This window comes from Malaya genurostris, chromosome 3, assembly GCF_030247185.1.
Source record: "Malaya genurostris strain Urasoe2022 chromosome 3, Malgen_1.1, whole genome shotgun sequence".
Taxonomy (NCBI): domain Eukaryota; kingdom Metazoa; phylum Arthropoda; class Insecta; order Diptera; family Culicidae; genus Malaya; species Malaya genurostris.
The window spans coordinates 101,095,447-101,118,898 of NC_080572.1; the positions used below are offsets into that span (position 1 = coordinate 101,095,447).

The following is a 23,452-nucleotide window of genomic DNA, read 5'->3' on the forward strand; positions in this document are numbered from 1 at the left end:
CGAGGATTTTCTGGCATGGAGTTTTAGACACAATATTAAATGTTCTTCGACGTAAATTTGTGTGAACTGCGACGCTCCATTTATGTGCATCTAATAAGATGTAAAATCACAGGGTTTTTTTAAGTGTGTACGAGCTCTTGAAACCGGGTGAAACAATCACAGGAGATCGCTACCGAACTATTCAAAAAGCCACCCGAGTACAGCAAGCCTCAGAAAAATATAGACTCGTAGCTTGTAGAGGCTGTAATTGCAGCAAGTGGAAACTGGGTCGATGATTCACATGGTTGAAGGCAATAAGAAACCTCTCTATATTTGAATAAGCAAAATAATCGAAACCTAAACTAGTGAAGGTTTTTTCAAATTTTAACATTGCTCAATGATGCAAACGTTATCACGCATATGGTAAGGTAAACAATCATACTCAACACATTTTATGTTGCCCATCGAAACAGTTTTGGAAGACTTACCATCCTAATGATACGTTTGGCATGATAGGTTTATAAACCGGATGGAACACTTTTCAGAGCGTGCCACGAACCTATTTGCTATCAAATATTGTTTTCTAATTACCTCTCATTAACATCCCGCTCATGTGGGTCAATCTACCGTATTGTGTAAATGTTCGCATACACATGTACTTACCGACGGCGAGCACTGCTAAATAGTGGAGTCCAACTTTTTTCTGTAACATTATGAATATGTACGCTATTCTTTGAGTTTGGATATGCATGGAAAATGATGTCTATTGGAAACGCTTGATCAAATCGATTTTTGTTCAATTATTTATTTATAAAATACTATTTTATGCTTGTTTTTTTTCTGTATTTTTTTCAGTTGCTATGGGTTTAAAAATGAATATATTTCATTTGTTTAGCACATGTTGCTGGCTGTCTGCACGTGTTTTTTTTTTCATTTTGGTTCGATTCATTAGTCCGAAATGAAAATTTGTTTTATTGTAGAACAATCCTTGCCGCATTCCTGCACATATCTGGCACACCTTGTTTTTTTTTGTTCAGTGTGTGTAACATAACGGTCGTACATCTACAGATTTAGGATGAAAATACGTTGTGTTTGTGTTGCATGGTTTTATGTTATTTGAGTTAAATTCGGTCTTTTTTGTCGGTTCTGTTTAGCCTTTTTTTCTGATCCGTGAATATGCAGCTCATATCGGATTTTCATTAGTTTCTATCGTTTTTATTTCGTACATCATATTTACAGTTCGTTTAATTTCACTGCCCCAAATTTGCGGGTTAAAAAAGTTCGTTTATTTTAATTCAATCGTAAATTAAACAAAACAAACAAAAAATATATTGCGAATTTCAGTCGGTTCGTTGCATAGCGTACCGTCGGCCAAGCGAGACAAATGTGATGAATGAGGAATATTGATCATTAGACGTGACTCGAGTCGGAAGCGAACGGGTGGCTGTGAAGCGGAAAGCTTTTAAGCTGACACACACGCCCTACGTTTCAATTGCATGGTCCTGCGAATACATTGATATATGGCATTTTGTTTGTTGTACCTTGCGACGGCACACAAGAGCTCATCACTTATTCACTAGCTTTTAAGGGATACCGTCATATCAAACAAAAGCCGGTCCACGTATGCACCTAAATCAAAAGATGCACTTCGCTTGTGCTGTGCTGGAAAACGGGGTAAACTCCAGTCGAACACAAAGGAAGACAGCCCATCCATGCAGTTCACCTTCAAGGTTCGCATTTGTTGTCAAAACACACGTCCTACGAGATGTCGTCAAATGAGCAGATCACCCTTAGCCGGCAGTCATTCGAGGAATTCTTTGGCATGCCTCCTCCAAACAAAACTCCACTCGACCGATAACGGCTCTTCACCATGGAAATATACACGTTGATTTGTATTGTGTGCACGCATGTTTGAATGACGCACTCAGTAGAAGGAGGAAGAACGACAGCACTTTGTCCCGTAAGTCTCGGCATGTGCATGGATGTATATGAGGAAAAATATGGAAACCGTCCCATATGCTACTGATGGATACTCATCAGGATGCTACTCGAGTCGAGACAAGCTGCCATTGAAGTGGCAAGGACTCGCGAAGCTGCATTCTTGTCTGCTTAGTGCAATGAAATTCCCACCTCCACCCATTTGTCTGCAGCCTGAGGATGACGGACGGGCTGGTGGGAATTTGTTCGTGAAAATAATGCCACACGGGTAATGGGTTGCTTTAATACTGGATGATTGTGTTTTTTTTTCCCAATGGGGCATTATGTCAATGTATAGTGCACAGTGCTCGAATATGAAGCCAATATTTTCGGATATTTGCGGTATTCGCTTTAATAAACTTCACACTAATAGTGCGGAGAATATCGGAGTTGGTCGTGAAAAAGACCCAATGCTTTCACCGATAGTCAATGCAAACCAAGAGTAATCCTAGAAAGTAATTACCGAAAAGATGGCAAACTTAGGATCGACTTGCTCCGATTTGGATAAAACTTCGGACACGTCTTCAGATGGAGAGACCGGTTCGACTTAAGACTGATGTTTAATAAGGGCAAACGTATTTTGGCATGAACTATCTTCATATCGTTGTTGTTCGGAAACTTTTAATTGTAATTGACGGTGTAAGATAGCAACTGGGCACTTAAAAAATATACGTTATTTGGAATAAAAATAATGCTTACTCAAGAATTGAGTATCTGAAAAAATAATATTCGGACGTGTAACCTTTTTAATTATTTTCAGACCTGTTATAAAATCTCATACTTGTAGGTGCCACTAGTGCATTTTTAAATATTCAGATGCTGCAGCTAAAACAAATATTAGGCATTTACAAAACATCAAGTTATAAATGAAAAATTAATATTCAAATACTAGAATTTTATTCTACAGATAAATGCAAAAAAGTCTTCATGGGCTAGGCTTTTCTCCTTCAAATAAATATTTAGTCATGAAGTTCAAACAACTCAGTTTTTTTTGTATTGTTCTTGTATATTTAGAATCTTGTGTAGTGGATTTCCTCCGTAAAATTTAAACATTTCTTTTGAAGGTGAATCAAAAAACCCTTCTTAATCCACCTAGTGGTGTGATAATGCCTTTCTCATTTTTCATAACAGTCTCAAAAAAGTATATTTCATACTTTTATTAAACAATTTCGGAGACTAATTTTGACAATAATTGATTCAGATTGATTAGAGTTGTTCACAAAAGCATTCTTCAGTGTTTATGTCACACAGTCAGCATCATTTTTCCAACCTAGTGCTTGACATTTGTGTTGCCTATTTGTATGAGAAAAGAGATGCTAATCTGAAAAACCCTTCTTAGTCCACTTAGTAAAATTTTTCATATATCTTGAAAACTCACCATAGGGGGGAGTACATGAAATTTTTGAAATCGAAACAAAATGTTGATGCCAAATATCTTAGAATTGCATGAAACGTCGAGATTTAGTGTCATCTCGAAAAATAAATTTTTTTTAGATCGACTTTCTGGGACTAAAAAAAAATATCAAAATTTTTCTAAGACCCAGAAAGTCGATCTTTAAAAAAAAAATTTAAGAAATAACACTATACCTCGACGTTTCATGCAATTTTAAGATTTTTGGCATCAAAACAAATTTCGATTTCGGAAATTTCATGTACTCCCCCCTATGGTGCTTTTTCAAGATCGAAAATTTTCAAACTTTAACCGCTGGGCAGCACCCGTTACCCATGTGCGATTTAGCTCAAATTTTGCATGAGGACTTTTCTCGAGGTGCTTAAACTTTTGAACAGTATCGCTTTACGAAATTAGAGGTGATCCCAAAAGATTGGCACCCTTATATACATTAAAGCGGTAAAAAACGTGTTTTGTCGGTTACGTCACTTATACCATCATATCCCCGGAACCAAAAGTCACAGCCATTTGATTTTCAAACGTGATCAATGGCCTAACAATAGCTTTTAAACATGCCTAGGCTTGTTGAAATCGGCTCAGCCATCTCCGAAAAACTTGCGTGGTGAAAAAACAACACGTTTTGTCGGTTACGTTATTTATACCATCATATCTCCGGAACCAAAAGTCACAGCCATTTGATCTTCGAATTTGATCAATGGTCTAACAGTAGCTTTCAAACGGGCCTAGATTTGTTAAAATCGGTTCAGCCATCTCTGAGAAACTTGCGTGGTGAAAAAACAACACGTTTTGTCGGTTACGTTATTTATTTTACACTGCTTCTTGATGAAAAAATAACGTTCAAGCTAAGCAATGGCTTGAAAAATTTTATGGAGTCTCCGCTCCATCAGAAACAACAATAAAAAGTTAGTTTGCTGACTTCAAACATAGTCGTAAAAACATCGATGATGCAGAACGCAGTGGACGTCCAAAATGAGGCGGTAATACCAGAAAACATAAAAAAAACAAAAAATCATTTTGAATGATTGAAAAGTGAAGCTGCGTTAGTTAGCTGACATCGTAAAGATATCAAAAGAACATGTTGGCTTTATATTGCATGAGCATTTAACTATGAGGAAGCTCTGTTCAAAGTGGGTGCCGCGTTTGCTCACTGTTGACCAAAAACGAGAACGTTATGATGATTCTGGGCAGTGTTTGGGCATGTGTACACGTAATAAACCGGAATGTTTACGTCGATATGTGACAATGGATGAAACATGGATTGATTATTTCACTCCGGAATCAAAACGATCGTCATGTGAGTGGACAGTAACTGGTGAGCTTCGTCCAAAGTGCCCGAAAGCACAACAATCGGCTGGAAAGGTTATGGCCTCGGTATTTTGGAATGTGCGTGATGTGATATTTATCGACTTTCTTGAGAAAGGAAATACCATTAACAGTGAATATAATATAGCATCATTGGGGCATTTAAATGCTACAATTGCAAAAAAACGACCGAATATGGCAAAGAAACAAATTTTGTTTCATCAAGACAACGCACCGTGTCACACGTCAATCAAAATAATGGCAAAACTACATGAATTGAACTTCGAACTGATCCCACATCCACCGTATTTGCCAGATTTGACTCCCAGCGACTACTGGCTGTTCACAGACCTGCTGCCGGTAAGACATTTCGCACGAATGAAAAGGTTATCACTGAAACTGAGGCCTATTCTGAGGCAAAAGATATATCGTTCTACAAAAGTAGTATTGAAATCAGTGTTGGTGATTGCCGAAAATTTGACAGAAACTGCTATATTGCTCTCTATATTGTATACAACATTTTCAATCCGGTAGAAGATCCTATAAGAACTCGAGTCATTCAATGCATGAACCGCGAGAGAATTTTTCTACATTTCTTCGCTCCACTTTATACTCTGAGTATTTCACGGCCCTTGAAAAAAAATACAGTCTGATAATGATCGTTGCTGTGTGGAATTTCCCAAGAGAGGATCGCAAGTTGACAATTATCGCAGAAAATCGAATCGATGGTTCAACTTGATGTTTCTCACACTAGGTTGCAATATTTCAAAACCCTTGTGTGGAGCATTCACATACATTTTCATAGACACAACTTATACAAAGGTTATATGCACATAGTTAGAATAAGCGGCAATAGTAAAATGATTCTATCGCAATTATCCACTGCCCATACAGAATCGGATCGCGAAACGAGAATAAGCGACCGTTTGTTGCTTCAGAGAGGATCCCCACAGCAGCGTGCTAACCTTTGATTCTCAGAAATGTCATCGAAAAAAATTCGCTCTCGCACTGGTGTCTATTCTATGTTAAATGAGCCATGCCGGGTGTTTGTTTGTTGCGATGATATTAGTCTCTTTTTGATGGCACTGATTCATTCGTGTAAAGAATGAAGAGTGAGCATTCTTTGATACGATAATTGAAATGTTAGAGCTTGATCCTTGATTGAAATGTTAGAGCTGCGCTAGAGTGATTACTTTGCTCTTGATGGAGAATACGCTGATGACTAAAGTTAATTTTGAACCAAAAAGTCGTATTCTCTTTGTAAGGCCGTGGACTTTTCAGTCCATGTGTTGAAACTTTGAGATTCGAGTAGTACTACTACCTGATGGCGCTCTTTTATATCAGTGACACCAAAAGCGCCATCAGGTGAGTACCTAAAATGTACCTATAAAAGGACTCGCACATTTCACACAACCACATACTGAGAAAATTTTGCACAATTCGGTTTTTGATTACCAAATGTTTGTCAATTTTAGCTGAACTGTCAAATAACTACTGCACACTTCTATGATTTTAGTGATATCAGTTGAAGAATGGTTCGGTAGTTTTTTCGTCGTGAATTATCGCGAATATCTCTTGATGTACTTAACCCAGCCACACAATTTTCTCTACCATTTATCAGAAATATAATCAGGAGTTTATGATTAAATTTTCAAAAGCGTGAGATAACCATAAATAACTGAAAAACAGAGTTTTCTGAAACTGAAAATAATGGGGAAAATTCATCACGCTTGTTTGCTTTTTTCGCTCCCGTACGACGGTTTTGAGGTAGTCAGGCACATATCAGTTCCGATTATCTACTGGACGAGTATGACTGGTAAACTTTGATTGAAAATCGTTTATTTCTTCTAGTGCTTCAGACGGAACTGCATGTCGAGGTGAGGTTTTCCCACCGACATCAGTAAGAACAAACCAAGTTTAGAGCATGAAATGCTGAGGTCAAGCTCTCATTTGGACTTCGGTTGACAGGTGTCAGGTCAGGAATTTAGTTTCAAAATTATGTTTCAGGAACTTAGTTCCAGAATACAGGTTTAGAATTCAGAGCCTGCACTGCCAACTCATTCAAGAACTAAGTTGCAACTTAATTCTGTCAAGAGCACTCAGGTTCAGTCCCTAATTCATGAACTCTTCGATTCGGTTCTTTTTAGAACCATCAACATATTTCCAATGAACTTTGCGAAATTTCACTTTACTATATACGGCCCTTTTTCAAACAGTTTAGTTTGAAGTTGTAGGAACTTTCTGCTGATTTTCTATATAAAATGCATAGCACCGACTCAGTTTAGGTGCATCTTTCAAATTATAGTAGTGAAGAAAGGGAAAACTGGCACAATTCACATAATCAATCAACTAATTGATATTCGAAAGTAAAAAGAAAGCATTTCAGTTTTTTCGTATTCACGACATCCAGTTATGTCTCTGACATTACACACCCGTACTTTTTTGTTTCGGTTAGAATTTAAAAAACTGATTTAATCACTGAACCTTGCTCATACTACTTACTTTTATAAATATCATTTGACGATTCTTCCTAAAAGTTTTATTTAAAACTTGAATAAAAATTAAAATGTTTGGGTATAAGCCACCAAAACCTTTTGCATTTGTTAAAAAATTATTCTAAATTTTAGAAGAATTTTACCATTTTTTGCAGCTTTGCTCTAAGTGAAGGTTTGAAATTTTCTACACACTTAACTCTCTAGGTTCGGAGCCGCGAGTCAGATGCGGATGAAATTTAATAGTAGCTTATGGGAACACAAAACCTTTCATTTGAGCTTAAGTTTGTGAAAATTACAGCTATCTCTAAGAAAATCAATATTTCCTATCTTTCCAGGAACAGGGAACCAGGATAGCCGAAGTCGGTTCCTTTAGTAAGCAACTATCATAATCTACAAATTGCAATAGTTTGGAGCTGAATTTAGAAGAATTTTTTCCTCTATTACATCGTCGCTCTAAATGACGGTTTGCAACTATAAAGACACTTTAACCTATAGTTCCGGAACCGGATGTCGGATTCGGATAAAATTCTATAGCGTTCTATGTAGTATTTCCAGTACTTTCGGACCCGGATTCCGAGAACCACTATATCCGATGTGAGTTCGTAAGGTCTTCAACTTTCAAGACCTGTAAACTAGAAGAAATAATTCAGTATATTTTTGCAATTTTTACACTCATCACTCTATCATTCCTTAATCGAAGGTCAGATCCACATAAAAAAAAACCTATGGAACCGTAATGCCTTTCATTTGAGTTAAAGTTTATTAATATCAGTCAAGCCATTTCGAAAAAAAGTGTGTGCAAATTTTGTGTCAGTTTTCGCACATTTTTCTTTGTAATTCCGGAACCGGAAGTCGGATCCATACCATATTTAAAACAATTTATAATTTAAAAACACGCTCTCTGTCAATTCTTCACATGATTCAATTAGTGCCATCGAAGAGAGAAAAACATCATCTCACCAACAGAAAACAGGCACGGTTCATCGAACATGGAATGAACACCAGTGCGGGAGCAAATGATCTGTCTGTTGTATGGGACTGTATGGCGATTTTGTTTGTGTGTTTCAGTACAAATCCAGTATAAATTAACGGGTTCTTCCCAAATTTGTCACAGGTACCTGTAGCTCTTTAGAGTTTGTTATAAGAATATTTTTTAGATAGAAAGGGGTGCATCAAGTGTTTTTAATATGAAATTTTTCGAACTTGCATGTCGGTCTGAATTCGTAAAATCGTCCAGAAATAATGACAATTTTATTTATTTTTTGATGTGTTCATCAATTGAATTTATTTGATATTTGAAATGACTTTCCAAAAGATACATTAGAAGAGGGGGCCTCTGTATAATTACTGTCATGAATATGTCGGGTTCTGAAATGCTTCAACCTAGTATGAGAATCTTTAGGTCGAATCATCGATTGGATCTTCTGCGAGAATTTTCAAGAATCATCGATTGGATGTTTTGCGAGTATTTTCAAGTTGAGATTCTCTCTTGGGAAATTTCGCTCAGCGCCGATCACTGCAAAACTGTATCTATTTTGGTAATGGCCATGACATACTCAGAGCATAAGGTAGAACGAAAAAATGAGAAATAGATGTGCAACCCAAAACTAAACACTCTTCCGTGAATTTCGGATGAGAAACATTTTTAGCATCAATTGTAATATTTTGTAATGTGAACGCATCAAAACTAGATTTGTAATATTTTGTAATGTGAATGCATCATTTGAGTGATTTAAAAAAATTCTCATCACACTGTCACTTGAACTACACACGGTTTTGTAAAAGGCGAGTAATTTGCCACTTTTCACTGCTTTGTTTCGCTGCAACTTTTACTTGTCAGTGTTTACATCTCATCCGACACAGTCGACAATTGCTTACGGTCGAGTGTAGTGAACAATAGAATGTACGAAATAGGCAAATATGATTTAACAAAGCCTGAAACTTGGCCTACAAGACCAAATTCAATTTGTTTTGATTTCAAGGGCTGCAAAGTTAGACCAGCAGCAACAGAAATTGAAATCTTGCTTAACGAATGCATCTAAACGTTAATGATGTAAGTGAGATTCAATTCAACAAGACGTCTAACTGTGTGTACATTATGTTCAAATGTGAAAGAGATGCAATTGCATTTGCTTCGGTTAATAACGGGGTGCACAGTGTTGATCATGGCAATGTTAAATATAAAATCCCTGTATACATGGTGGACAATGCCATAGAAGTACGTGTGCATGACCTTCCCCGCAGACCAGCGATCAGTTCGTTCGGGAAAATATGTCGTAGTACGGTGAAGTTCTTTCCATCGAAAAGAAAGTATGGCGGATTTTGTCCCCGGTATTCGGAATGGCATGCGAGTGGTACGTATGCAACTACGTAAGGCAATTCCATCTTACATCATTTGTGGTCAAGGTGGGACACATCCGTGTAAAACGCTGATTACGTATGAAAATCAACTGGGTACATGTCAGTTTTGAGAACAACCTGCACGCTACGGCAAACCATGCACTGGAACTGCGAAAAGAACATCTTCAACCAAAGACAAAGTCAACCGTTCAACAACGGAAACTAGTGAGCGCAGTACTCCTATTTCACCATCAAACCAACCAGCAACTGCAATCAATGTACAACAAGACGCGTCTACAGTAACTAACAACGAGCCCAAGAGTGCGAATTACAAGGAAAATGAAGGAAAAACGGAAACCAACAACGATACCACAGATGCGGCAATGGATGACGTGACGAGCCACGAACAAAATTCCTCTTAGTCATCGCAAGGTAAAATTGGAAGCACCTCTCCCCCTAGAAAAAGGGTGACAACGAGATCCAATGGAAAAAAAATTATTTTATCTAATAAAAACATGGCTCAATCGGCCACGTAAAGCTTGTACGCGAATTGGCCTGAAAAAAAAATTTCATAAAAAAAAAATTTACTTATAACGGTGCATCTATTTTAAAGTACCACTTGTTTAGGACAAACATGTTATACCATACAATTAAATGAAACGGAACATATACAACAAGCAAAGTTACAGTGGTTTTTTATTGGAAAGATTTACATACTCCGTTGAAGAAAACTTCACATAATCCTTTGGGAATATTTTTAGGGTTCTAAAAAAACGATTTGTGGAATTTATTCGACGAGAAACAAATTTAATAAAACCGGAAAAAATAGAACCAGCATGGATTGTCCCGGGTTGACGGTGCATTGTATAGGGCACTGGTCTTACAAACCAGTTGTCGTATGTTCGAGCCCCGACCTGGAAGGATTCGTAGTGTCAGTAGAATCGTAGCACCAGCCATGCAATGGTTCTGTACACTCTGAATTGGCTGCGAAGCCTGCTGAAACAGAAGGTCAAATTCCACTACAGGAATGTAATACCAAGGCTTTGCATGGATGAGCATGTCTTGATCATGAACCGCATAGTCTTAAATTATGAGCCGCATGTAATTTTAAAATAAAACACGAGCTTGGCTCACTTCCAATTAGTTTCACTGAATTGTTTAGGGTTATCTTTCCTAGCAATAACGGTAAGTAAATATAATGCATTCGGAACAAGCATTCATTAAATACACACGGTTCCACAGGAGACCTACTGCATCAACACCCATTATTTAGGACTCACTCACGGTTCTACAGCAGTCTAATGTTCCTCATTATCTCATTCGCCGTTTGGGCGGGCTTATATTTCCCGCAGCAGACACTTGTCAACCTGCCGTTTCTCGCTTGGGCCAAATTAACCTAATTGCAAATCGTAAATCGTTGCCTTATGATGCTATTTTCTCAGCGCTTATGACCCTTCTAGCCTAACCAATTCTAGAACTAGTGCAGCCTGCATTTAGTCCGGCTGTCGAAGTTGCGATCGTCAACTTCGAAACGACCAGAATCGCTGGAAATCCCGGAATGAAAATGAGCGATTTTATTGTTATCGGGTTTCCTCGGTATCATTATTTTTAACGGAAATATTGTTATACTAAGTTTGTCTTCCTGGAAACGATAACGGGCGGTACGAAATAAACGATGGTGGCGTGGAAACACACCGATAGTTGGTACAATTTATTGTGTTTAAATGTATGTATATGTTCACAGTCTTAGTTTTGTTCATTCCCCGTCTCCGGCGTTCAATTCTGCTACAGAAGTTATCACTTGGCAAATATCATTAGCTCTTATTTGTGTCGGTCAGGCTTGAGCTAATTATGGTTCCAGTATGTTTTCAGTTGCTTCCTCTATAATGTGATTATTATTGCCAAGTCATCGCTAAACTTCTACCGCTGCTGTAATGGCATTACAAAAATAAATTCTATTCTATCGCACGTCGCTCAAACTTCGCACGTCTTTCGCTTGTCAATTTTCTGCTTCGGTAACTGAATTAAGTTGTTTATGGTTTGTTTTGTTTTGTTTGTTCTCACTCGCAGATTTCTCAAATTTTGTTCTCCACTTACCTTACACGGTATATGTAGGTCTATTTTTACATCGTTCAGCACGTAATCTATGTTAGGCTAATGTAGTTCTTTTTTTAATTTTAAATCTAACGGTCTCTAAGTTTAGTTATCCTATCGAATTATATCACTTACTATCGATTAAGTTTCTTTTCTGCTGTACAAGGATTACGTGGTTCCGGCTGAGCATCGATTATTGGGTTAGGTTTTGTGGCGAGTCATTATTTTTTTGGGTAGGTTCAACAAAAATCATCGGTCAAATTGTATTACCTACTAATAAATGATTGATGGATGCGTGTTGATGAAAGGTAATTAATCCGATAATTCAAGAGTTTGTTTCTGCACACTTCAAAAAACAAACCTGTGATTCTTATTAGATGCACATAAATGGAGCGTCGCAGTTCACGCAAATTTACGTTTAAGAACATTTAATATTGTGCCCCAATTACATGACATGACATTCATTGAAATAAAAAAATGAATACTGATAGCGACCGCCACGCGACTTCAATCGGGAATCATTGGATCGCAAAGTACGTCTGTAAATCGACTGTGCCACAGAAGCACATATCTGCATGACTGGTAAAAGAAGCATTTAAATGCATACAGTCACACCTGCTAGCAGAATGCAAGTTACAGGCGAAACCAGTAAAATTCAAGCTAATCTAACATTAAGTCATTACAAATGCAATTTTCCGTCGTTTGACAGATTAGGTATTTATGAATTACACCGTATGAGGAAATAAGTCACCTGTATTATTTCATTTTTTGGTGTGCAGTTATTTGATGGAAATGTAAATTTTATTATAAACGTTCTCCAAATAAACACACACACACACACCCACAAAACTGAATTTAACTGAATCCTTATACTATGTTATTCATAACGACCCAATTTGTCAAATAACGGAAAATTTCACCGAGAAAAATTATGAATTTAACAGGTGACATAATTCTACAAACGATACAATTCATAACTACTTAACTTCTCAAATGACGCAATATTCAATTCGTACAGAATTTTACTGGTTCTGAGTGTGATTTGCACTCGGTTAGCAAGTGAGACTGTATGAATTTATATGCACGATTTACCAACCAAGTAGATATGTGCTTCTGTGGCTCAGTCGACTATAACTGGTGTGCTTTGTGATCTAATGTTTTACGGTTCAAGTCGCGTTGTTGCTGTTGATCTTTTGATTTTTTTATTCCATTCGTTTTAAAGCCATGCAATTTTCAAATCACAGAATTTTACATGTTCTTGAATATAAATTTGTGTGAAATATGACGCTCCATTTTTGTGCAACTGATAAGATGTGAAATCACAAGAATTTTGCGAACTGTGAATTCTTTTATAATGATCTAATGTTAGATTAGCTTGATTGTATGAATTTAAATACACCGTTTACCAGCCAGGAAGATGTGTGTTTCTGTGACTCAGTCGATCAACACACATACTTCACGATCCAATGATTCCCGGTTCAAGTCACGGCGGAGGCGCTATCATCAGATTTTTTTTATTAAATAAATTTTATGTCGTGGAATTCAAGACACAATATTAAATGTAAATGTCCCGGGTTGGCGGTTCAATGCATAGGACGCTGGTCTTACAAGCCAGTTGTCGTATGTTCGAGCCCCGACCTGGAAGGATTCTTAGTGTCAGTAGGATCCATAGTACTAGCCATGCAATGATTCTGTACAGTAAGAATCGGCTGCGAAGTCTGTTGAAACAGATAGGCCAAATTCCACCAAAGGTATGTAATGCCAAGACTTTGTTGACTTTTGACTTATTAAATGTTCTTCCATATAAATTTGTGTGAACTGCGACGCTCCATTTATGTGCATCTAATTAGATGTAAAATCACAGGGTTTTTCTCGAAGTGTGTACTCCTAACATTTTCATAATTTCTATAAATGGATTGCTGTTAATCTAAACCCCAAATCTTTTTTTTTACAAATTTATAGAAAAAACTACAAGGATCAGCCCCATGGGGTTGTTCGAGCCATTGATGTGGAACAAGGCAATCAAAATTTCTAATGATCTACAATCAAACAGTTCAATCAATCGTCACACTTTTGAATCCGCAATTGCACGAGAGTTTGCTTAGATTGATCTTGATTAGGAACCAACACCGAACATTGTTTGTCTCGATTTGTATTTGTTTCACAGCCAACGAAATTAATTCAATATCTCAAATGTATGCAATTATATCTTTATACATACTTGAGATACGGATTTCGAGTTTCTTCTCGACAAGCTTGTGTTCAAGTTTTGTATGCAAAGAGTTATTTTTATAGCGTTAAGTTTCTCTACCATTCTACGATTTCGGTTGAAGCGATAAACTTTATCTCATTATCAATCAAGTTCATCTTATGTAAATTAGAAATTAATCTTAAGCACTCAATATTTACCCTGGGGTAGTTGTCATTTTCTAAGGCCAAACGACATAACATGGAATTTCATCCGAGCTAGAATGACACAAGATCAGAGCATACCAGTTAAAGCTTCAAATCGTTTTATGGCCTTTTCCCCTTTGATATATCGCTTACTCCTTCAAAACCGTCGTCTATAATGAAAATCATTTCTACCTATTTTTTAAGGTGAAATCAATCAGTGTCGAGCTTTTCTATAAGCTACCCAAAATTTGGTCTTTATCTACTCGAACATTGAGTTGAAAGGTAAAAATGGGTAGCGTGCTTTGTTATGGCATAACATTTGTACTAAACTTACAGATACCTAAATTTTGACCCAAAATTAGGAAACGGCTGGTAAGAGTGTATGGCAGGGAAATTAGGGATGCCGGAGATTTTTAGCAGACAAAATAGGTCACCGCTTACTATTAATCAAAACTTCAATCATGTATAATTAAAAATACGTGGCTTATTACATTCAAATCTAAACTTAGAAATATTTCCAATCAAATGATTAAATAATATTAACAATTGCTACAAAATAGACTGAGCTGTAAGCGTTTAAAACCTGACCACATTTCTACGTGTATTTTTCCTTTAGTTTCATATTTGCACCCCTATATAGAAAATAGAGATGTGTTCCACATCAAAAAAGTTCTGCTGATCGGTGTTTCGGCCAATTATGATAAACCAAGACAGCACTATGTTATGCATATAGCCCCACAAATTAATTACCAGATAATTTTCATGATCCCATGAATTGGGGAACGCCAATTTTCTCCCAAACTTAATTTAAAGTTCAATTCTGCTTTACAATTTTGAAGCAGAATCAATGCAACCTGTCAATAGTGATCCATATTATTCTGAGGCACAAATATCCAAATATTAAGAGGAACGTGGCATTGTTCTGAAGGACAATATTCCAAGTAGTTCTTGGATCTTGGAATATCTCTTACGAATTTCTATAGTCTCAGAATATAATTAGATGGTAAAATATGCTTTTGCATATGGACGTAGCTAGATTTTTTATACTAAAATCAAATGGGATTTAAAAAGTCTTCACGATCGCGATGTTTTATTTAATTTACGCGAAATTTAATTTAAACACCCCTGACTTTGCGCCTAAATTGAGATTCCTGTGTACAATTAGGCTTTTCTAGTATGTGTCGTCTATTTAATCGATGTTCCCAAGTATTTAATTTTTACTTCTATCGTAATGCAGTAAATGAAATGTTTGTTTAGTTTAAAAAGAAAATTTGTTTTAATACTGTGATAACTGTTGATCTGCATCTGTTGGATTATTCCATGATGTTGACATAACAGATGAGGAGGTTTTGTGCCTACTGGAGAAACAAAGATTGTATATTTCAGCTCCGGCGGGCTTTTCTTTGCACCAAATAAAGATGAATCAAGTACTCACCTATTGTAATGTAGACGAAATACTAAAAACTTTTCGCTTATGAGCTTATGAAAATATTACGTTCAATCAATAAAACAAATACTCAAAGTCTGTAGTCGCTTGGAATTGAATTCCAAGTTGATTTTTAATTGTTGATAGTCGCACATTTCTGAATGTGTTTGTCAATTTTTTTCTAGTACAGTTAGAGTTCTGAATGGAACAAATTTTCGATTCCTAATGCGTTCGATAAATGAGTAGTCACCTCATTATTTTACCAAAATTGGTCAGAAAAAATCAAAAAAAAAATTGTGCTAATTGTTATAGAAGTGAATTCATCTTTACAAAATTCACAATTGGCACCAATGACACCACTAGCCGAAACCATTCATTGAGTAAGCGTTCGAACAGTGAACTGAATCAGATGAAATCAACTTTCAATTAGAACACGCAAACATGCCAACAACCCAACGGAACAATCGACAAACCTCAACCTATGTAACCACTTCATACCGCACTGGTGATGCACCCCGAAACCCATACCGAGCTGCACCGTCTATAATACTTATTCCGTTGCCGACTAATACTGCCTCCTGTATCTACTTCCCTGGACATTTTGACGAAAAATTGCTTTCATTTGTTTTGGTTTTACCTACTACCTGTCAAGTCAGTCTTGACAGTTTCCCAGCGTCAACGTAAGCCGAATTTTTGTGAAAACAATAGAAGCAAACAAGAAAATTTTCGTATCTAAAAAAGAAAATCCACAGCACCTATTCACAATCGTTGCCGGAAGGTAGCGTGTTCCAGCAGTCGCAGGTTACCGGGCCCAGTTCCGGTTATAGTTTATCCAACATGTTTGACACAAGCAGCGGCGTCAGACCTTCGGAGTTCGGTGCCAACTGTTCCGGTGCCGCTTTGTGCTTGTGTAGTGGTTTTGGCCACTTTTTATGTTTTGCACTGGGTGGAGCGGTCTTCCGTTCGCCGCCCTGCTCGTTGGCAGCGGTGGTGGGACTCGACGCGGCGGAAGGTGCTGATGCTAATGATGCTGAAGGTGATGACGCTTTCAACGGTGACGGGGAATATGATGCTGCTGCGGAATTGGGAATTTTTTTACAATTCTTCAACGAACCCGGAAGGTGATCCGTGCGGTTGCAGTGCGGTGCTCGCAGAATATGTATACTGATTTCGGATTCTCTCGTCGGTGCCGAACGGGTAGCTGCGGTGTCTAAGTTGGAGTCCTGTGGAATGCAAAATAGAGAAGGAATTCGTTATGTTTGGGCTATGGAGTATCCAAGAAAGGAATGGCCTCTTGGCTGAATTATATTTAGTATATCTCAAAAGTGAAATATTTATGCTATCAATGATAAGAATTCGTTCCGATCGCTCAATCTTACTATCCTTAGGATTTCTCTAAGAATGTAACTCGGAATGTATTGTAAGTAGTACTCACTATATTAATCTACGTCTTTATATCTGTGGTAAGCTGATTAGTTCAATGTTCGCTGCAAAGCAGCAAATTTGTTGCAATATAATTCCAACCGTGCCAACCCACCATGAATCACTCGTACTGCCGGAGGCAGCGACAGTCGATTTCTTCGGGTAAACCGACCGAATCGGTAGCGCTGTAGATGTCCTCAAGATTTAGGACCTGAACAGATAGTGGCACACATCGTACATCGTAATGACATACACATACAAAGTAAGGTAATAAAAAAAACCAGAACCACTTACGCAATCTTCTACGGGAATGGAACCGATGGTGTCGCGTCTTTCTCTACCAGAATCACCTATGCGCCCCATTCCGTGCACCCCGTGGGAGGGATTGCTTGCACTACTACTGCTACTGCTGCTGCTGCTGCTGCTGCTGCTGCTACTTCCGCCACCTGCTACATTGCCAGTGTCGTATATCATAGCCCGGTTTCGCAGCTCGTGCTTTATGCTCCAATCACGAAGATAGATCTCCGTCTGTATCGGTATGCCACCATTCGATAAGCGCACTATAAATTGCCATCTGAGGAGAAAGAAGAGCATCAGATTTATCGGTTAGAAATTGCCTGGAGGCATCGAAGGTATTATCCCGGTGGAACCGGAGTAGAAAGGAGGTTCGGAAAGAATTGCCGGAACATCGTCGAATACATGAGAGAAATCTGCTCAATTTTTTTTTGTCCTTGAAGGCAGCGTTTGGGCTATAAGAACAAAACACAGCCTGCAGCATGTAAAATGTGCGAGACGTTCAAGACAACACGTTGCGGAATGGCTTCTTAGCTCGAAGTTGTAGCAATTCGATATTTCTTCGGGGCTTTTTTGTCTGTTTTCAGCTACTAGAAGTATATCGGTCGCGTTCGAAAAAAAAAAATCGATTTTGGATGTTTCCCGTGCTGCTGCCAAAGGATGATTAAGTTCAGATAAGAATGTCTTTCATAGAACATCTTTGCCAACGTCGATACTTCAAAAATTACAAGTTAGTGTTGGTACATGCGAAAGAGTATTCAATTTTTATGATGAACCAATCTTTTCGAGCTCCTGTATTGGTTTATGATGTTAGAGATGTCTTACTATAAAAAGGTAGTAATATTCAACAGCTTGCGCCAATAGAAGCGTAGTTGGTAGAGCGTCTTCCCGGAAAGGAGATGAGGGTTCAAGGTTCGAGCCCTTCTTCTGGGCCTGGGTTCGGGAAATTTTTGAGTCGGAAAAACCAAAAATGCTATTTAAAAAAATTCAAACTGTTTAAAGAACCACAATAAATAGTCCTTGAATAGACACTATCACATACGAGGGTTGTTAGTTATGTATTCAGCCTAAAAATTAAAACAGTATAATATTTAATCGGAAACGGTTGTATTGTTTCTCAAAATATTCCCCTAGATGATCAATACAATTTTGCATACGCTTGAACCAATTTTCATAACATTTTTTCCACTCTTATTGAGATACCCCCAAAACATGGCTTTTGACCGCTTCAACAGCTTCTTCAGGAGTATTGAAAGGCTTTCGACGCAGTTTTTTTTTCATGGAAGAGAACAAATAAAAGTCGTTAGGTACCAAGTCAGAACTAAGCGGTGGGTGAACTATCAATTCGACGTTTTGGATGCTCAAATATTCGGTTGTTTGAGGCGTTGTGTGAGCGTTTGCATTATCGTCGTGAAGAATGCGTCGTTTTTCTGATTTCACGAAAACTTCTGGCAAACAAACGGTGATATACCAATCAATTGACGGACTTATGATTCTCTAAAGCAACGGTAGCGATATATCCGTTTATATATATAAAAAACAAATCATCATTTTCTTCGAAGTGCGTCGAGCGCGAACAACTTTTGTATGTATTTGGTTCTTCTTGGAACACCCATAAAGTCGCCTGCTGTTTAGTTTTCGGGCTCATATGAGTTAATCCATGTTTCGTTACTTGTTAAACACCAAATTTGAAGCACCACGATTGAGTTTTTTCAGCATTTTTGCACCAATTGGCACAAGTCTTTTTTGAGTGATTGTCAAATTATGTGGAATCCAACGAGAACAAAATTTTTTACGACTAAATGTTAATGCAAAATAACATATAAGCTTTGCACACTAATGCCTAAGGCTGCCTCCATTTCAGATTTTTCACAGCATCAATGTTTTCTGACATAGCAACTGATTTTGGACCACCTTTTTTGAATTCATCGGCAAACGAACTACGACCACGATTAAATTCGTTATAAAAGATTTTTACAATCGCATAGGAAGGTGCTACACTGCCAAAAGTCGAACTAAGTTGGTTGCAGAAAATCGTAATAAATCATGTAGAAATGTTCACGATTCAATTCCAACCTTCGTTGTCTGATCATAAGTACATCTTCTTTGATCATTCAAACGTTAAATTTGATATTATCACATATCATAATCCCAGATCTACAAACTGGGACCTCTATGAAGAGGGCTTGGCGACTAGATTTTACGGATACCAACCAACAATTGGAACCCTAATTGATTTGGAAAATGTTGTCGACGAGACAATCTCACTCATAGTTGAAGCATATGAAGAGGCTTGTCCACTTCGGATTGTGCGAGCTACTAGAGGAACTCCTCGGTGGAATTCTGAACTCGCTAGACTAAGGAAACTATGCAGAAGAGCTTGGAACCACCAACGCAGAGATGGGTCGGAGGCATTCGTGTCGGCTCGAAGGGCTTACAAAAATGCTCTTCGATCGTCTGAGCGAAGTGGTTGGAAAAGCCTCTGCACAAATGTCTCTAGTCTCAACGAGGCGAGCAGATTAAATAAGTTACTTTCGAAGTCTAAGGACTTTAATGTCGGTTTCTTAGGAACTTCTGGTGGAGAGCACTTGTCTGATGAAGGTGATGTACTTCACAGCTTTTTAACACTCACTTTCCAGCATGTATGGAGCCATCACCGACAGCTGTTCCAAGTCTCCTGAAAAGGATGGAGTTTTCCCAGTGTTACTGCAGAAAGGGTATGAACATTTCAAACATGTTTTGAAGAAAATACTTACTTTTAGTCTTGCGACTGGATATATTCCAAGAGCCTGGCAGGAAATAATTGTCAAATTTATTCCCAAAGGCGGTCGCGACACTTATGAGGAAACGAAAAGTTTCAGGCCTATCAGTCTCAGCTCATTTCTTCTTAAAACAGTGGAACGCATAGTCGATCACTATATCAGGAATGTTAGTTTGGGCGTGCATCCGCTACATGGAATGCAACATGCTTACCAAGGTGGAAAATCCACAACAACCCTATTACATGATGTTGTGTACAACATTGAAAAAGCTTTCTCATAAAAGCAATCTCGCTTGGGAGTTTTCCTAGATATTGAAGGTGCCTTTGACAACGTGTCTTTCAATTAAATTCTGGAAGCAGCCTGTGGTCATGGCATACCTTCAAGTATCACAAATAGGATACACGCAATGCTTAGCAATCGACTTCTTTGTTCATCGCTTCGGCAAGCGGAGATTAGAAAGCTAAGTGTCTGTGGGTGTCCTCAAGGTGGTGTACTATCCCCCCTTTTTTGGAACCTAGTCGCTGATGGGTTGTTAACGAAACTTAATAACCTTGGTATTCCGACTCATGATTTTGCCGACGATTATCATATATTGATGACCGGTATAAGCATTAACACTCTCTTTGATTTAATGCAGCAAGCCCTGCGATCTGTTCAACAATGGTGTTGTCAGGTTGGATTATCTGTAAATCCGGGCAAAACATCAATGGTGCTTTTCACTCATCGTAGGATAATCACAGGAGCTCGTTCGTTACAGTTCTTCGGTTCAGAGGTGACTGTGGTCGATCAAGTTAAATACGTGGGGGTTTTTCTTGACTCAAAACTGAATTGGTCTGCTCACATTGTCTTCAGCTTGCATGGCATTCGGCCAATGCAGACGAGCTTGTGGAAAAACATGGGGACTCAAACCCAGATATTTTAGCATATGGATGTCTTGTAGGGTGGCAGAAAGGAGAAGTCGCGACAGTTCAGTCAAAGCTAAATCATCTCCAAATGATGGTCCTAATGGCGATGACAGGATCATTCACGACAACTCCTACTGCTGCTCTAGAGGCGCTACTGTGCATTAAACATTTTTCCAAGCATCGTTGCAGTATTCTGGTCAGAGTTCTGACTGGAAATTGCAAACTCAATTATCACATGGCTACTATTCAACGTGCTAAGTATTATTCGTGTGATTTGTGTAAATGCGATTATGGTACTTCATATCATCTGATATGTAACTGTCCCGCATTGACGCAGCTACGTATCCGGGTTTTTGGTTCTCCATTGAGTCTGTGTATGCGAAGCTACAATTAAAAGCTTTTCTTTCGTTTCTCACCCAATGTGGTAAGAAACTAAGTCAGAAGGGTTCATCGTTCTTCCTGGAGTGAATGAATCCTTTCTGTATTCACCTTAAATAGGGTTTAGCAGATTGTTTCGTACATACTGCGAATCGTTCTGCATTCTTCCGGGCAGAGATGTCCATCTCCTCTGTGTGACGAAGAGCAAGCAAAATTTCTCCCCGCGCACTGACAACTCCAACGAGAGCTCTTCTCTTTCACATATATACACCACTGTTGTATAAAGTGTGCACGCATCATGAGTGCGTTTGTTTATTTCCTTTTACCTCTTCCACTGAATCGCACCAAAGTGCTTGAGCATTAGCTAATAAATTCTCTGAGGTGGATGCAGATACTTTCACAGAGGTGTACACGCCGGTGAGCACTCTGGTGTATGGTTTGAGTAGAAGAAGCGTGGGGCACGCAAAATCAGCAAAATAAAACAATTTATCGTAAAATTTTCAGTTTTCAATGCAAATTTTTCATAGCAAGACCAGATCTACTCTCTATTAATTAAAGTTCACAGAAGTGTTCGCTCACCATCACGCGCCAGTGATCACTTGGGTGTATTTAGACGAGAGCACATGAGAGTGATTCGTGCGAAGAGAATGTTATTCTCTCGCACCAGCTTCTTTCAACACAAGCACGCACTCAAAGTCTGTCTGTCTGGACACTGAGAAGAAGTGCGCTTTCCTCTTTGTGTGAAGCGGAGCAAATTTATCCGCAGTGTTTAATTGAAACCTACGCCCTGGTGTATCACTCTAGTGAAATGCCATCTCTGCTTCCGGGAGTGCAAAATGGTGTCGCTTTTGTAAGATCTCTAAATCCTCTCGGGGGTTGGAGGTTTTATCAACTGTGCATCGTTCATCAGAAAGAACGCACATAGTAACAAACTTAAATAGGTTTTACAGCAGACCGGGACCTCGTAGAGCTTCAGAATTTACTTCTGCTTCCACTAAATGTGATCCCCAGCAGATTGTTCAGCATCCCTTAGGGATGCAGAATTAACTTCTGCTTTTATGTGTTTTTGTGTCGTCAATTTTTCCCATCCTCCTTGTCCAACCCTTACCATTTCCTTTCAATCCTTCCCTCTTATATATCGGGAAAATGATGCTAAAAACAAATTGATGGCAAGGCACAAATCTCCAAATATCAAGGGGAACGTGCCATTTGAGCCAATTTGTTCTGATTCCTGATTCCTGCCCTATCTGCTTTCCTAATTTCTTTCCTTTGGCGTAAACGTCGCATAGAGAATATTGAACACTTCAACTTCACCGAGTCATAATTTTTTTGTTAGTCAACCGATTTTTGAAATTTGTTAACTAGTGGAAAAGTACTACTTCCAAAAATAAACTGCACTTAAAAAACGTCAAATAGGGTTGTCTACCCAATGTTGTAATGAAAACTGTAGATAGATGACCTCAGAAAAGGTGAAACTTTTTACAATGATCGTAAATATCACGAATTCCGAAGCGATGACCTATATATTTTCACACATCATTCGTAGAGTGCCTATAACCAGAGTGACGACATCTCATCCGCAATTTTGGCAACAATTCAAAACATTCCATTAGCTTTACATTGAATTGACAGATCGTTTGCTCGTTTGGAACTGGGAGCTGTCATTCCAAACGAACAGCTGTCGCCACTCTGATTATTTTCACTCTAATCATTCGATTGCTAGTGACACCAGCTAAAATTTTCACCCAACTAACATTCTTGCACTATGAAAAGAAAACCTTAAAATATCGATAATTTTTTAAATATATATGAATTTTTCATATTTTTCACATATTTGTATACAACTCAAAAGATGATATGATGACATGTACAATTTTCTACTCCAAAATATTGGAATCATTACCAGAAACAGTGTATTGATGTAAATTTGAAACAATTTACAAAAATAAACTGAAACTTGGATTTCACTGACAATCTTAAAAATTTTGGTGAATATACTTAAACTCTAAAAATAATTATATTTTTGTATTGGACAAAAGATTTAAACTTTTTTTATGCACAACCCAAACGCAATTGATAAAATTCTGATTTTGTTTGAGGTTTTTCATAGAATCTCAAAAAAAAATATCGGTAGAAGATCGGAAATTTCAAAATTTCAGAATTGCAATCCATGTTGATTTCATCATAGAGACGTAGAATTTGAATTTTTCTAAAAAGTTTTGTGAAAAAACAAACATTTTAAATAATTGCAATGACTTTATACAATAAGGAAT

At 37.9% G+C, this 23,452-nt stretch overlaps 1 protein-coding gene across 1 annotated transcript in view; it reads right to left on the reverse strand.

Annotated features, from left to right (window-relative positions):
• Positions 1–763: 763 nt before the first annotated feature.
• The window catches only part of LOC131439588 (protein O-mannosyl-transferase TMTC1-like), a 667,156-nt gene continuing 644,467 nt past the window's right edge, over positions 764–23,452 (reverse strand). Inside the window, exons 12-13 of the mRNA XM_058610786.1 lie at positions 17,135–17,414; positions 764–16,641 (exon numbers count right to left, since the gene is read on the reverse strand). Coding sequence (XP_058466769.1) covers positions 16,240–16,641; positions 17,135–17,414 — 682 coding nt within the window. The 3' untranslated portion in view covers positions 764–16,239. The remainder of the gene's footprint in view (positions 16,642–17,134; positions 17,415–23,452) is intronic.